General features: G+C 37.1%; 1 protein-coding gene across 4 annotated transcripts in view; it reads left to right on the forward strand.

Moving 5' to 3' along the window:
- The window catches only part of Khc (kinesin heavy chain), an 86,791-nt gene that overhangs the window by 13,979 nt on the left and 56,111 nt on the right, over nucleotides 1-16,701 (forward strand). For all 4 annotated transcript variants that reach the window (XM_081739563.1, XM_081739564.1, XM_081739566.1 and 1 more), the window contains exons 2-5: nucleotides 4,305-4,392; nucleotides 8,173-8,400; nucleotides 12,809-12,952; nucleotides 14,789-14,913. In XM_081739563.1, coding sequence (XP_081595689.1) covers nucleotides 4,305-4,392; nucleotides 8,173-8,400; nucleotides 12,809-12,952; nucleotides 14,789-14,913 — 585 coding nt within the window. The remainder of the gene's footprint in view (nucleotides 1-4,304; nucleotides 4,393-8,172; nucleotides 8,401-12,808; nucleotides 12,953-14,788; nucleotides 14,914-16,701) is intronic.

Raw genomic sequence — 16,701 nt, forward strand, 5'->3', positions numbered from 1 at the left:
AACTTCTTGAATTAGGAGGTACCGACTCGTGGTCTAGAAAGTCAGAAATAGTGGGTCGACACGCTGGACCCGTCGGTTAGTATTAACACCAGAAGTGGGTCGTCGCGATGGGTCTGAAACTATTCAGCAAAGTAAATCAACTATGATCATTCGACTACCATATTTAATATCAGCAGAAGATCGGTGATATGCACAGGAAATATTGATTTGTATTTTCTTCAGACACCCGTGAGTTCCCACGAAGATCGTTTTTCACTTTATTTTTGGCTTATCTCTGTCAAGACATTAAACAAGTCAGTGTCTTACACCCTCCATTCCAAAAGAAACCGAACTTTTTTAAAAAAACAAAAAAGCAGTGTACATTTTGGAACAAATCATTTTTATTAATCAATGTATTCCCCTTCTGCATCGATACACATATTTGCACGCTCCAACAAGTTGTCAAACGACTTCTCCATGTCCTTTATTGGAATGGTCTTTAGGACGGCGGTCGTCGCCTTCTCAATGGCATCAATCGATGCGTGCCACTTTCCTTTCATCGCCAAATGCAGTTTCGGGAACAGATAGAAATCGCACGGAGCGAGATCTGGTGAATAGGGTGGATGATGCAACCGAATAATGTGATTTTTGATCAAAAATTCAGTTACAAGTCGCGAACGATGTGATGGTGCATTATCGTCCAAAAGAGTCCAGCTGCCGATTTCGCGATATTCGGGCCGAATACGACGAATTCTTGCCAGCAAACGCTTCATGACGCCCAAGTAAAACTCTCCAGTGACTGTCTGTGACGATTTTTTGTTTTGTTTGATGAATTCACGCACTTTTTCGATGTTTTCTTCCGATAATCCGGTTCTGGGACGGCCTGATCTTTCGTCATCATCCAGCGTCTCTCTACCCGATTTGAATCGCCTGAACCACTCGTAAACTTGCGTACGGGATAGACACTCATCACCATATGCATTTTGTAGAATTTGGTGCGTTTCACTAAAAGTTTTACCCAGTTTAACACAAAATTCAATTGCAGCTCGTTGTTTGAAACTCATTTTCCGACCGATGTACACAACACACTGACAGTTGAAACGCAATAACTTTGTTGCCGTGCATCCAAATGTCATGGCATTTATACCAGTTATCAATGAGGGACTATGCCATCTACCTGTAAAATATTACAACAGATGGCACTAGTGGTACTATTTGTTTTCAAAAGTTCGGTTTCTTTCGGAATGGAGGGTGTATATCGGAGAAACATTACGTGGCGTTTGTAAGTGAAGACTAGGACAAGGAAATCATAATTGTCCAGTTTTTAAACGTGCTTTATCTCAAATCGTACCATACGATCTATTTGTTAGATCCAGCTCCTTATTTTTTTCTTCTATTTATTTTGATCTATCTATTGATTCCAGTAATTCTTTGCTTCTCCATACGATATCTCGTCTGGAGAGAATTTCTTGCATATTTTATTCCATGTTTTATATGATCGTGATTGACATTTCATGTACCAATGGAGAACCACATAACCATATGCCCGCCAGTTGCTTTTCCTTTGCGTCCGCACGGAGTTCTCTCTTCTTTCTTTCAATACACATTGTTTCAAGTTTATTAGTGATTTGCCAGCAGCCTCGAACATGAGGGAAAGACTGAATCCGAATTGTTCCATGTGACAGTTCTCTATAGTTGTCTTCTATTACTTGCAAAGCAGCAGTACTGATTTGTTCCATCGCGAATTTCTCCGGTACTTGTTAAATAACAGACATTTACCTATCCACCACCTGGAGGCCTCCAGTGGGAGTTCAGCTATTCCCACAGTAAATCTGAGCGCCCAGGGTGGAGTCGAATCCACAGTCGTGAGATTGTTTCGCATACTCTACTAACTGAGCTAACTAGGCTAATTTTAAATTTCATGTGCCTTTTTGATCGACAGGGAAAGAATTCCATAGCCGTGCTTTATTGGCTTACTGTCGTAAGTGAGCTAGAATCTGTCTTCGACCATAAAAACTAGAATATTTCTTCATAATTGGAATTCCAAGGAGAGGTTAGGAATGGGAGTTTTTATTTTTTTTAGATGAAAAATTTGAACGAAATTAATTTTCGTACAAACAACCCAAGAATCCAAATAAGTATTCAGTATACTTCCACGTGGAAAGATAGAGACGACATAGTCTTAACCTCATCCTCAAAAGTCTAAAACTCAGTTTATAACAATTCTTGTTGGAGTTTCTTTGCTTTACATCCGTATGCAGCGTAGATGCTATGAAAGACAGGATGTAAATATCAAGTCTGTAGGGTCTTGAATCTGTGTAGTTGGCAGCTATACAGGTATGCGTGATTACTCTGTATATCATACACCTTTTTCCTACCACACTCTCCCATTGGAGAGCTCCCTCATGGCTAAGCGGTTAGCATACGCGCCTTTGGCGTGGGAGACCCGGGTTCGATTCCCGGCGGGAGCTCATGTGGTTCGGATTCCACGTTAATCAGTAGGTCCACGTCTCATATAGCCTCGCTGCTGAAAAGGGGACGCTAAACTAAAATCAACTCAACTCTCCCATTGGAGGGTTGCATCAAACTATAGGTCCCGGCCAACCGGAACGTAAAGTGATAGATGTGTGTGAAGGTAATAATCCTCATTAATCTCCTATTATTTCAATTTTGTGTTCATTTTTAGGTGTTGCTTGCAGTCTTTCGGATCCCGGTTTGCTTAGGATACAAACCCGAGCAGTGTTTCGAGTCACATCTTAGGTAGTAGATAATATCTCATATAACCATGGTGCTGAAAAAGGACATTAATTTCAAGCACTCAATTTTATAGCTTGCTGGAAGATGTAAACTCCGTTATCTATAGCGTTTCAAAGATACTTTTTTTGATATTCTAGGCCAGAACTTAGCGAAAAGCTTTAATTAATAAGTGACTGTGTCGGATAATTTGTGTACGTATTAATTTATTGTTGTTGATATACCCGTATTGTTTACTTTTTAAATCGATTACAATGATGAGTCGTAAGTCTTGGTAATATTCTGGTACACAACATACCTGTATTTATTACAGTCCAGTGAAAGCAAGTTAACATTCAGTGTAGCCCCTCGTCTTGCATTATCTGGATCCACCTTCCTGTCAGTTGAAACTCGATACCACGTCTCGTCTTCAGAGACAAAGAAATCAGTCACGGCTGTTTTCACTTCTTGCTAGTTAATAAGGCATCGTGATTTTGGGAAGTTGCGCCATGGATCGAAATAGGGACAAGGTCAGGACGGTATGTCGGCATAAATTTGATGTAACCAAGTTCCTGAATTTTTCGTTAACGTTTTTTTGAACCCAGTGTAGTTTTGTGTTATCCTGTTAAAGCAGAGCGCTCTGTCGGTTCTCAAATACAGGACAGTTTTGGTATAATGCAATATACATTCGCTGCAACAGTCGGGAACAAATGTAGTCATTGACGTGGTACGACCGTTAGGAACGAACTCGAAGTAACTTACTCTCTCGTAATTCAACAACACAAAGAACGTGGCTTAATGCTCGAAATTGCCTTGTTTCTCAATCGATTCTGGAAATTGGTCCTTGCTCACCCACTGCTTTTGCACATTCAGATTTTGGAAAAACACGCTATCGGATTTTGTGGTAGTTTTCGGCACACATCCTTTTGCTTCTGGACATGGATTGAGGTTAACTGATGTGGCACAATGCAGAAGCTCCTGATAGTTTTCTCCACTTCACGAAGGTAATACACTACAGTGAACTGGGAGATGCCGAGTTAGTTAATCGTCGTCTGCTAGTGGATGGATTTACCTCAATGGCGTGCCATGATATTCTGGGGGTAGCCATACCATGGCTGATTTCGACATTTTTATTACCTGCACGAGATTGTTGCCGCAGCGTTAAGCGAACTCAGACTGCATCAGCCGTTGTTGGGCACTCATCTTCATTGCTACTAAAAACTGACTGAAGATACTAATGGAGTGGCGGTCTCCGTGTTAAATAATCCGCCTGCAACACACCTCTTAAGCTAGTTTGACCTTGTACGTACGGTCGATTACGACGTATACACTCACTTGCTTTCTGGGGTAAGAAAATATTGTAAGATTTATGACTCACCTTTGTAAATGACAGAAGATAAGTTAAAACTGGCCTTACCTTGTAATCAATAGTTTTCATTATTCTGTGATACTAAGTACTATAAATAATACACTTCATAATACTAAATTAAGGGTACTTTTTAAAATTGCGAGTATTTATATTGGTCAGTTTATTAATGTGTACTTTCCTTCATAAAATAGCGATGCTGAGATTCTTTTGTTCATTTTTGCAGGGAAAAGTTTACCTATTCGATAAAGTCTTCAAACCTAATGCAACCCAGGAAAAAGTTTACAATGAGGCAGCTAAATCCATTGTCACAGGTAAGAGATCAGTGATGTACAAATTATTATTATTATTATTATTATTATTATTATTATTATTATTATTATTATTATTATTATTTTAAAGTAAGGAAACATTCAAATAGTATAAAGAATCCTTTAAAATTGCTTGATATTTCTTTTCGTATATTGAAGACAGATTTCGTGTTCAGCATTGAAGGAACTGTAAGTAGTGGGAATGCATGAGGTGGTAGTTTAATGTTAATCAATATTTGACTGGGAAGGACGAAAGAGTTGAACCCGGGCTAAATGTTTTAATGCTATGGTGGTTGATGAGTGAGCACGGTAATCGTTAGAAACTCCGTTCAGTGAAATTGGTTTCCCGGAGGGTGTTGTTTTTCCATTCTAGATGAAATGGATGTCTGCGTAAATGAGATCTTTAGTTTAACGTCTTAAGGAAAATACACAGAAATACCAAATGACTAGCGATAAAGGATAATTCGTTTAGCATTTAGTCTTGAAAACGAACATTTTGTGTCTGTAACTCTGTTGTATGTTAGTGGTTATAATATTTGTTGGTGTTTATTGTTAACCCATTATCTACCAGTGTCCCTTTTTGGGGCATTTATATTTTGTTTCTAAGATTAATGACAGTGGGTATGTATATTATTGTTGTGTTGGTAGTAGTAGATATTGTTACACAAAGGAAAACTATTTAGCATTGTTGGTTGTCATTGTTAGGTTTAGAATTAAATATATGTATTACATGTTTCTTCTAGTTCTTGCCATTTGAAATGAAAATTTTGAACTTGCCGCTTCGTTTTATTAGTTCTAACTAAATATTTATAGTTAAAAAAAAAAGTGAAATATAATATCTTTTGTAAGTCTTGGGTAAATGTTAAATATGTTTTAATGCAACGTCCCATTTTTGGGATATTGGAATAATATGCCCAAAGTGTCATAACTAATGGGGTGTGCGAAGGTCCCAAAAATGAGGCAGCCCTTTTTAAATATTAAAAATTGCTATTTCAGTGTAGTAGCATCGCACTCAACGTCAATTAATCAAAACTATTGTAAATAATCCTTCGTGGCTAAGCAGTTAGTGTGCGCTCCTTTGGCGTGGGAGACTCGGGTTCGGTTCTTGGCAGGAGTTCATGTTCGGATTCCACGTTCATCAGTAGGTCCCGTCTCATATAGTGTCGCTGCTAAGAGGGGCGTTAAACTCAATATCAACTCAACTATTGTAAATAATTTTGAAAGGTGATGGGATTACAGTCGGTGTATCTATTTGTCAAAATGTTGTTTTCCGGTTTTGTATAGTAGTTCGATTGTAGTTATACGAGGTAATCATAATTGAGGCTTGCGGTTTCACACGTGTCAAACGTTTTGAAATGCAGTCATTGTGTCTAATTGCGTTAGCATCTTTAATTTATGGTTAGTATTAAATATGGCACTTAATTATTGTAAATAGTTTTCATTTCTCAAGTTTTGGAGTTGAGTTTAACGTCCCTTTCAGCAGGGAGGCTATATGAGACGGGACTTACTGATCAACGTGGAATCCGAACAACATGAGCACCCATCGGGAATCGAACCCGGGTCTCCCGCGCCAAAGGCGCGTACGCTATCCGCTTAGGCACAGAGGAGCTCTTTCAAGATTTTGAGTTCTAGAAGGAAATAATTATAATGCGCAACTGCTATGAGAAAAGTATTGTGTTGTCTGTGTTAGATATTCAGTCACTAGTAAAAATGTGCATGTCCCTTTTTGTTAATAACTTCTGAAGGATCTAGATAAAATCTGGGACCCCGTACACCAGTCACTTGAGCAACAAGGAGAGCTTTCCGAAGAAATGCACCGACGTTTCTCAAACTTTGGTTCTCGAGTAGTGCTGTTTGGACCTCTTAAATTTTAATATTGGACAGAAAAAAATTCAAATGAATTATTATCATACTTAAGAATTCCAAACGTGTAGATTGTATCAAAAATAAGTTACACAATTTATCACGTAAAGTATTATAAAACGTTCTTGATAGCCCTAAACCATTTAATAAAAACTAATGTGCATTTACTTCTATCAATACGAATATAAATTTAAGGAAATTTCACTTAATACTATTTGAAAATATTAGTATATGCTCGAAACATTAAAAAAACCGGATAAATTAGACCAGTTTGTATACGGTTTTCAGTATCGTACTGAGAAGAGCTATTGCTCTGTGTTAAAGAAAAGTGGTATGAGAAAATGGGAGAAGTAAATCGATTTTCCTTATATCACATTCCCCATAAGTGCAACGCTCCCACCTGTCTCGGGCACCAACCTCAGGAGCGAAAGGTATGTTAGACGGATTGGCGCTTTAAGCCGAAAACTCGGGTTAAATTCCTGGTTCAATCCCCCCTCCTTTTTTTTTTAAATAAAGGTTTTGAATTTCCATTGAATTAAAATCAGGCAGCTTGTTCCTGAATTTACATCGTAGGTTATGAATCTCTCTTTGTTTGTGACGGTGCTTATTCTCTTGGTTTATTGACAAAAAGATATTATTTACTAATAAATTCAGTCAGATCGGCAGCTTGAACATAGAATTATTAAAGTGATCAGAAAGTAAGGTTACAAAGTCTACAATGAAACGTATATAATTTCATATAACCAGTACAGCCAACAGATAGTACATACATTATATTTCAACATAGTTTCCATATCAGTTGAGGCAATCGTCGCACCGTGAGATGGGTTTGAAGCTTCCCTTCTGGTAAATATCGTGTGCTTGCGTGTTCAGCCACGTTGTCCGAAGTGTTTAACCTGCTCGTCTGAAGCGGAGCGACGACCCCCTAGTTGCTTTCGAACGACATTCCTAATTCTGCCATCAGATGCCGTAACATGATCCTCCTGTTGTTCTGAATCAGCTCGTCCACGTGAGCTGTGTTCAATTCTGTTGATACCATGCTGGGTTCCTCCTCGTCAGTGACGTTTTTCTCTACCACCGCAAACTTTCGACACTATTATGCGACATACTGACGAGGCATTACAGTCTCTCCGTAAGCCTCTACCAGCTGCCGGCGAATTTCACTGCGATTACATGTTTCGCCTACAGAAATTGAATAATTGAGCGGACTTCTTCGCGAGACCAGTTTTCAAACGAGTTGCCATATATATATATATATATATATATATATATATATATATATATATATATATAAAGAAAAAAATTTAATAAGAAAATTTACAGTTCCTGCTTTGCGAGGGATTACATTCCTTGCGTATCACAATATTACATATAGTCCCCCCTTCATGATCTTGCAGCAGAATTTATACTGGCTATCGCTGCGTGCTTAGTTTCTCTCCTCTCAAGCAAAGCGGTAAACCATGTATTATGCCACAACGATTATTCTTACTAGCTTACGAAAAATATTGCGCAATAACTACATATTACCAAATATTCATATAATATAGTCGAGACATGTCAGGTGAGCGAGAAACGTTTTTCGGATGAATAATACACTCGTGCGTATAATCTTAGTAGGGGAAATTGGGGAAAAAAGACAAGAGTGATGAATTGTATAAAATTGGGTCTTCGAGGTATGACTAATTCAATCCAGAGTAAATTGCTTTGATACAGGATAGAATCAGGTTGATTTTTGCTGCTGCATTGGACCTTATAGGTTCGTAATTCCTTCAATGAGTTAATTAATTAATTAGGGAAGAATAAGATTATGTTGCATACTTTATGGCTGCTGTAGAATATTTAATAGATATAAATTAAGTTCTGAATGTTTTCTTTAATTGGATTGTGCTAATAGATTATTTTCCTTTATTTGTCCTACAGATGTTCTGTGCGGTTACAATGGAACGATCTTTGCATATGGACAGACTTCATCTGGCAAAACCCATACCATGGAGGGTGTCATTGGCGACCCTGTCAAACAGGGAATCATTCCTCGTATCGTTAACGACATCTTCAACCACATTTACAGCATGGAAGAAAATCTGGAATTCCACATTAAAGTCTCGTACTTCGAAATCTATATGGACAAAATTAGGGACCTCTTAGATGGTAAGTAAATGCGTTTGTAATATTATAGTTGAATAAATTTTTGTTACAGTGTTATATTAACGCTGTGTTTCTTGTATATATATATATATATATATATATATATATATATATAATTGGGAAAGGGGGACAGATAAGTTGTTACAGTAAGCTTTGGTTATTATTCGTGGAGTCCTATAGCACAGTCAAGTTGAAGATTATTTTCAACTGCTAACTAATCCAAAAGAAATGAGGGACGAATACACTATCTGCTTCCAATAATTTCGTAACGAAACACAAAACGTGCGAGAAGAATGTGGTTAGGTTGTAAACTGTCAACGTAACAGTAATTATAAAAGCCAACTATAAACATTACGAACCTAACTCTTCGATGTATTCTATATTCATTGAATAATCATAATTATTTTTTGAACGACCGTTACTGATATAATTGACATCTTTCAAGGCGAAGGTTAGTGACAAGGATCGCACAGTCCAAGAAGCCGTTGACAAAGGCGCAGTGCATAGTACGGTGTGCAGAGCTGAAATCGTGACGGCCTGGGACATAAAAAGCTCCATAGAAGTGGCATGCAGATTTTCTGGAAATACGAAGTGCCGCGGATTTACTGCGATGTGGCCGGCCAAGAACAAACGATGAGACTGTTGTCTGAGTAAAAGGGAGCGTTACATTGAGCTGGAAGAAGTCGATTTCGCGAAAGTCCACGGAGTTCCATGTGCCGCAGTCTACGATGTTGAAATATCCTCCGGAATAAGAACTCACGAAACCGTACAAGTTGAAAATTATGCACCAAGATTCAGAACATCACTGTGGAATTCTGTGAGGTGATCTTAACCGGCTACAGGATGATGCTAATGAACATCATGTTGTTAGGTGAAGCAATCTTCCACATGTCTGAAATGGTAAACCATCTTAACTACGAGTCTTGTGGGCTAGGAACCCTGGAGAAGTATAATCCTGAAGCGGTGCACTGTGTCTATGCACCATCTAATAGGGTGTCTTTCTTGATATCGTGACGGTTGCTACCTACCTCAACATGCTGTTGGATGTTTACATTCCTTCGTCCACAATAGGGTGCAAGAGATATTAGGAATGACGTACGATTCCAGCAAGATGGCCCTCCCTTCTCTTATATTCGCTCTCACTGTCAACAACTTGGACCGAAAACGTCGAGGAGAAGGTGAATTGTGTGTAGAGGACCTAAGTCACGGTCCACGAGGTCGCCGCTGTGGCTGTAGGATATGTCGAGATGGAAGTGTACGCAGAAAAGCCCAAATATAACCTGAAACATCAGTGTAATTCCTTTCCAAATGTGAGTTTACATCTGATTAACAGGTGGTTTGCTATGCGAAATATATGAAGATACGAAATCTACAGTATTTGTAGCAATTCAAATACGTTGTCTTCTATCTATATAGCTTAGACAAAAGTTTCCTAAGTATTAAAAACTTATTTGCCCTTCATATCATTAAAAGTTTCATGACTCAAAATTTTCCATGACAGCTTGGGGAACAAAGCAAATTAACTATATAATTCCTAACTTGAATTAGTTATTTCCCTATATAGGGCTAAATGAAAACATTGGTAACTCGACGAGAAAGAGAGAAGTGAGATCCTGACAATAGTAATATATTCACTGATTTTGAAGTACCAAGTAATTCTATTGAGGGATATGGAGGCGATATTCAAAACAAATTATCAGTCAAAAACACGTGGATATTTGTTTTAAGAAGGGAAACTACGTCAGTGGGTAATTGGGGTAACTGAGAGAAAGGCCAATCATAAATATAGTTGCAAGTGGAGGATTTTTGTAGAAAGGAACAATGGACATGTTGTGTGTGGCATATTTTCACCATTATTTGTTGTTCATTTGTTTCCGCTAGGTTCCAAAGTCGTGAGCTGCATATGGAAGTTACAGTGGTTATTTTTTTGCATTGACTTATAAATATTATAATGAGAGAGAGAATTCGAATTTTTATTTAAGTTTTTGAAGGAGGGAACTTTAAAGGGCAAATAGGTCAAAGATAAGTAAAGGAGGAAACATTTACATGAAATTAAAGTGAAACACACCGGTCTGTGTTTTTTGTGCCTAGCAGATGCATTGTTTGGAACCGAAAATGTAAATTTTAAATGCTTGCACTCAGATTGAGAGCGGAAGTGACTAAATTACTTGACTCATCCATAATATTACAATTTTCTTCGATTGTGTTCAGAAGTCTTCGTCAACTAAGGTGGAAACGCACAGCAGACGTCTCAGTGGAATACTGACAATGTGGCGACAGAACAACACATGCTTCTTCAAATGTCAATTCGTTTTTTATTTTGCTCCGAGATATACTGGACAAAATAATTTAAACACCTGTGAATTACTACAAAATTTACTTAGTACGGGGTTAAATCATCTTTAGCACGGAATAGACCAATTCAAGTCCTGGATAGTGGTGAGTGGAATTTGAAGCTATTCTTTTTATAGCATAGGCTCCAGTTCAGGTAGAGACAAAGGAAGTGTAGATGAAACCGAACCCTGTTTTTCCATAACAGCCCACAGTCGCTTGAGGACAACTAAGATGTTAAACCGCATCAGCATGCTTTGAAACCACTCTTGAACAGGGTCACGGGATGAATGAGAACGTTATCTTCCCGAAGTACGGTATTCCCTTTTGGAATTAAAATTTTCAGCATTGGGGACCTGGATATCCAAGAGTTTTCTATAAACTGCTTCTAAGACCCGACCAGGAGTTGTGACAATAGGCTTGCCGAATACCATGATATAGCGTCCCAGTCCATTATAGAGCCGCCATCATGTTTGACAGTCTGGCGGAGACAGTCCACATCATATGCTTCAGAGGGTATTCGCCAAATAAACACGCACCGAGTGAGGAAGAGGGTAAAGAGTGACTCATGCGAAAAAAAACTACACGGTGCCTGTCCTTCAACGTCTAGTTTTAATGAGTATTGCACCATATGCGTCTTCTTTGCGCATTAGTGTTTATTAGGAGCTTAGCAATGCACATACCCATGGATACCCATTTCATGCAGTTCGCGCCCCCATTGTTTTGGATTACGCTGGAATGTCTGGTGCTGATTAAGTTTTGTAGTCAGTTTCTCAGTCTTTTCCCTCGTCACAATACATTTCAAGGCCCAGCGGTCCCTATCCTGCAGCTTCGTCTTTCGACCACTATTGTGCTTCACCGATCCTGTTTTACTGTGCATGTGTTCATGACTTCGGTGATCAATTGTGTTATACCGTATAACGTTGTGTTTCGGTCACTGATGCTGCAGCTAAATTGGCACCAACAATTAGGTCACTCGTCATACCTGCACATCCCCAATCACACTGCCTCACTCGACTAGTAGTACACAGTCCATACTACCTGCTGCAAATAAGAGATGGATGATTTACACAGTGCTTAGTGTTAGCAGGCACAGTGAAAATGTCTCACTGCTGGTAAGCATTTCCATTATTTTGCCCAGTACGTGTACGTTTCTATATTCTAATATAAAATCATGTATTTATCATCAGATTTGATATTTATAATGTCTCATGATTGTGCCGTGCTGTTTATTAATTTAGTGTTTAGCAATTTTATTTTAGAAAGTGAACGTTCAGCGCAGCCGTTAATAACCATCGTTGAAAGAAAATTTCTCATAGCGATTTCCATATTAGGAAATTTTGACGTGAAAGTATGCATGCCAAAATTAATTCCATAAAAGTGAATAATTCACAACTTAGAAATTGTAAAGCCAAATAAAACAATAGCAGTTTTTACTTAAGTGGTGTTTTTTGTACCAAAAGTTCAGAAATTCCAATCAACAAAATTAAATTAATGTTTTTTAACGTAATTCTAAGTTTTCTCCACATATTTTCCACAAAATACTGCATCAAGTAATATTAGAACTGTATAATATTTTAACCGGTGCGTGTCAGGCACTTTATTTGCTTTCTCCAGTAAATAGAAATAGAGAACTGAGCCTCTGCGTCCGCTTGGGTCGCCATTACTTTAAAACAGTCCTGTTTCTATGTGCAAATGTAACTTGTTTTACTAACAGATGTTAAAATCATTCGTCATTTATTTAATAAAGTAAGTTTTCAAAGTAATTTTGTAGTCTTTTTTCTGATGTTGAAAATCTCCCAAAATTTTTGTTTAATGTTCCACGATTATGCCCTTTAGGCTAAGAGAGACGGATGATCAAGGCAAGTGAAATGATGGAAGAATTGGTGGAATGAGAATGAGAGGAAACGGGAGTATCCCGAGAAGATCCACGGACATGATGTTGTCTACCACAAACTTACTTGGCCGGGAATGAACCAGGAACCCTACACACCAGAAATAATTGAAAGTCTTGTATTCAAGACACTTCGATAATTTATGTTTATGTTAATAATCACTTTTTTTCTTTCTTTTCTTCCAGTATCTAAGGTGAATCTTAGTGTACATGAAGACAAAAACAGAGTTCCATACGTGAAGGGTGCTACTGAAAGGTTCGTATCCAGTCCAGAGGAAGTGTTTGAGGTGATAGAGGAGGGAAAAGCGAATAGGCATATTGCAGTAACTAGTAAGTAAATATGTTTCAATATTACTAATTCACTTATTCAAAAAAAAAAAAATATATATATATCCTGCTTAGACGATTTAAAAAAAAATATATTATTTTTTTCAACTTTATAGGTGAGAAAAAGTAGTAATAAAATGATTGGTAAATAGAGCAAAGATTTGTTTTCCATTTCTCTATGAAATCCAGTTGTTTTAAAATCACTGATGATAGATAAAAGTGGTGTTTAAATATGGATATTAATATTTTCCTGTTTGTGAAGTTCCAGAGGTTTGCGGCAAACTCTGTAGCTCCGTCATTTTTAACACAATTGATTTCAAACATCTAAAATAAAATAAAAAATAAGGAGTATTAAATGTACATTAATTTATGACCAGTGCTTATTTAAGCTTGTTACACGACAAATACCTTTAAAAATTGTTGAAAGTTAAAGTTAAAAACACGCAATTCTCATTTTTCAAATTTAAAAAAATCCGGTTCACTGGTTTTTTGTATGAGCTTCGTGATATACTGTTTCTTAAAATAGTTTGATGCGTAAGTGTATATATACTTAAGTTTCATGCTAACTATGAAACGCAGGAAGCTATTTCAACCAAACTTGCAACACACATGATTTACAATTATTATTATTATTATTATAATTATTATTATTTAAAAATTTACGTGTAAAGATAATCGAAAACAATATAGTCTATATTAATGTCAAATCAATTGTTTTCGGGGTCACTGATTTTTCCGACGCAACCTTCAGTGTGGGTAAGACACTCCTAACATACCCAAGATGGGGTCGGAAATGGGTGACATAAAATTCATCGAAAACAACCTATATTCGTGTTGAATCCATAGTTTTCGGAATCGCTGGAGATGAATACTGACACTCTTCATGTTGTTTGCTCATGTTCAAGCCTCATCGGCGTGATAGATGAAAATGGGTGCAAAATGAAATATTCAAAATGAGTGGAAATAGTGTCGAATTCATAGTTTCTGGGGTCGGGAAAACGACTGACCCGTTTGAAATACCTGTTGGAACATATGTGCCCCAAAGTGGATTTTTATCATGTCACTTTAATGAAAGTTCGTATTCTATGGGGATAGTGTGTTTCAAAATTTGAGCCAAAAGTAGAGTATCTTACGGATTACTATTAGTAGAGTTTTATTGAAGTGCATCCTAAGGGGAAGAGAATTAAAATATTTCCCATTACATCTATTTTCCTGTGGGAAGAACAGCTATTTTAGCTAGTATAAACTGAAAAAAGACATTTTCTTTAAACTTTCACCCTAGCTCAAAGGTACTTGAGCCAACAAGATGATGATTGAAATCATTGAGCTAAATTAACAAGAATACCAATTTCAAATTGGAAACTGATTTAGATTACTATATTTATTCGTAGCAAAAATGCTCCTTGCATGTAATACCTTGTTCGGAGCCCTTGTTGTGAGGGTGCGTAATCTAGGCTTAGCGCAGGGTTTAATGTTAGCTATTTAGGCTCAGTTTTGTATCGATTTAGATATATATACACATGCGTTTGTAGCATAAGTGATATTTTGAAAGTACAGTATCGTATTTAGAGCTCCCTCTTGGGTATATGGTTAGCGTACGCACTTCCGGTGCGAGAGACCCGGGTTCCATCCCCCGACGGGAGCTCATGTGATTCGGATTTCACGTTAAGGTGTGGATCCAAGTCTCATATACTCTCACTGCTGAAAGGAACTCACCATACCAACTAAGTACCATATTGTTGCTAATGTTACGGCTGTATGTGAAAACAATTAATTCCTTAAGGTATGGTAAGTATTCCTTAAGGTGTATTAAGCTAAATATTTATTTCCTCTTTTCAGACATGAATGAACACAGTTCACGTAGTCATAGTGTATTCCTGATTAATGTGAAACAAGAAAATTTGGAAAATCAAAAGAAACTATCAGGGAAACTATATTTGGTAGATTTAGCAGGTAGTGAAAAGGTAAGACTATTGAGTTTTTCTGACTAGAATAGAAATATCTTAAAGCAAAATGGAAAATGATTTTTAAAAAAAGTCACACAAACTAAAAAAGAAAAATACAGTATAAGCGCGTTTGCTCAATTCTAAGGAGAAAAGAAAAGAAAAAGTAAAAGAACATAAGTGGCTCTGAAGCTTTTTGGTAGGCACAGTGTTCAATGAAGGATTACGTGACCATGGAATAGTGATACTGTAGATGAATCGGGAAATGCTCCAAACTAAGATACTGTCAATGCTATGAATAATTGCTGTATCATAGTGTGTAATAATTGTGGAATTATAATGGATATCACTGAATATATTTTTAAAAGTGAGTATAAATTATAGGATAGCTAGTTACATAGATTGTTAATCTGCTCAGTAATAATCTCTAAGATAGAACTCGGGAATAATTGGGTCTAATAGTACAGAAAAATACCTGAAATAGATGCGATTTAGTGGTCGTTCTTTAATTAACAGTCAATTATTATCCATCATTACTGTAAACCTGAGGCCAAGAACTTAGCTATCGTCTTCTGTACTTTTTGTGGAAGAATAAAGAACAGTTGCCAGGCTAGAAATAGGAATTTGGTGCAAGATAATATTGGATCAGTAAGAGTATAGGAGAGGGTAGAAATAATAAATGCAGAAGAATTGATAATTAAAAATACAAATTAGTAAACAAATTAACAATTAAAATAAATAATTGAAAATAAAAATGCAGGAAAATAATCGTAAAAGATGAAAAAATAAGAAAACAAAATAATTGGTAAAGATAAAAAAAAGTAAGTTATGGGAAATGAGTAAATCCATATTATGTGGTATTAACCCTTTAGGGACGGCTGTTCAGGGAGAGAAGGGGAAAAAATCTGAAAGCAGTCCAAGGTTATTCTTGAATGCTGAATGTCTTACTTGACATATTAAACGCAAATGAGGCTTATAAATCACACCCGTCCTAGTCCTGATGTGTTTATATACCACACCCTTCATTAAAGGTTTAAGGACTGGGAGGCTGTGTGTCTCCCCTTCTCTTTTTAAGGAATATGGAACAATCTGGGGAAGGGATACTTAAGCAAAAAGTGTGGTCAAAACGGTATATTCGTAGCGTAATTACCAGAAAATACTATGAACATAACACAACAGAAGGTACACGAAACTTCTAATAGAAGCTTTGTCAGATAGGATTGTAAAAAATGTGTTATAGAACATTGTGTCTTACCTTCTTTTTCCTTCTCTGTATGATGAAGTAATCACCGAAAGCCATTTCTTCCTACTGCCTCACTTCCTTACCTGATAAATTGTGTAGCGAGAGAACTTATAACGAAACTTTTAATGAACGCAGTCAACCTGTTAAGAACAATAAAGATTTGAATCTGTAATTGGACTTCTGTTCGTGATTAAATTTTAAGAGCTGATGATAATACAGTGATTACTGTTAAAACTCAGTATGAAGTTCCTTCAAGTGAAGGAGGTGCAGAAGAATATACCGCCTATATACATTTGCCACAGTCATATGGGTCCCCGTCTACCATGAAAGTAACCAATTCACTTATTATTCCAAATAAGTACTAACTATATCCTTTCAATGTTACGTGCATAAATATTTTACGGTCTTCAACGGATAGTAGTACCAAACACTGGAATTATAATCCGAAGGATTACTATCAGCTCTGCATACACATTGAGAAAAGAGAGACTGGATGGCAATTATCTATGTAACAGCTTAAAAACTGTGCTACTTGTTAACACTATGCGCCCCGCATATATCAGCCT

The sequence above is a fragment of the Thermobia domestica genome, chromosome 15, assembly GCF_964235325.1.
Source record: "Thermobia domestica chromosome 15, izTheDome1.hap1.1, whole genome shotgun sequence".
In the NCBI taxonomy this organism is placed as follows: domain Eukaryota; kingdom Metazoa; phylum Arthropoda; class Insecta; order Zygentoma; family Lepismatidae; genus Thermobia; species Thermobia domestica.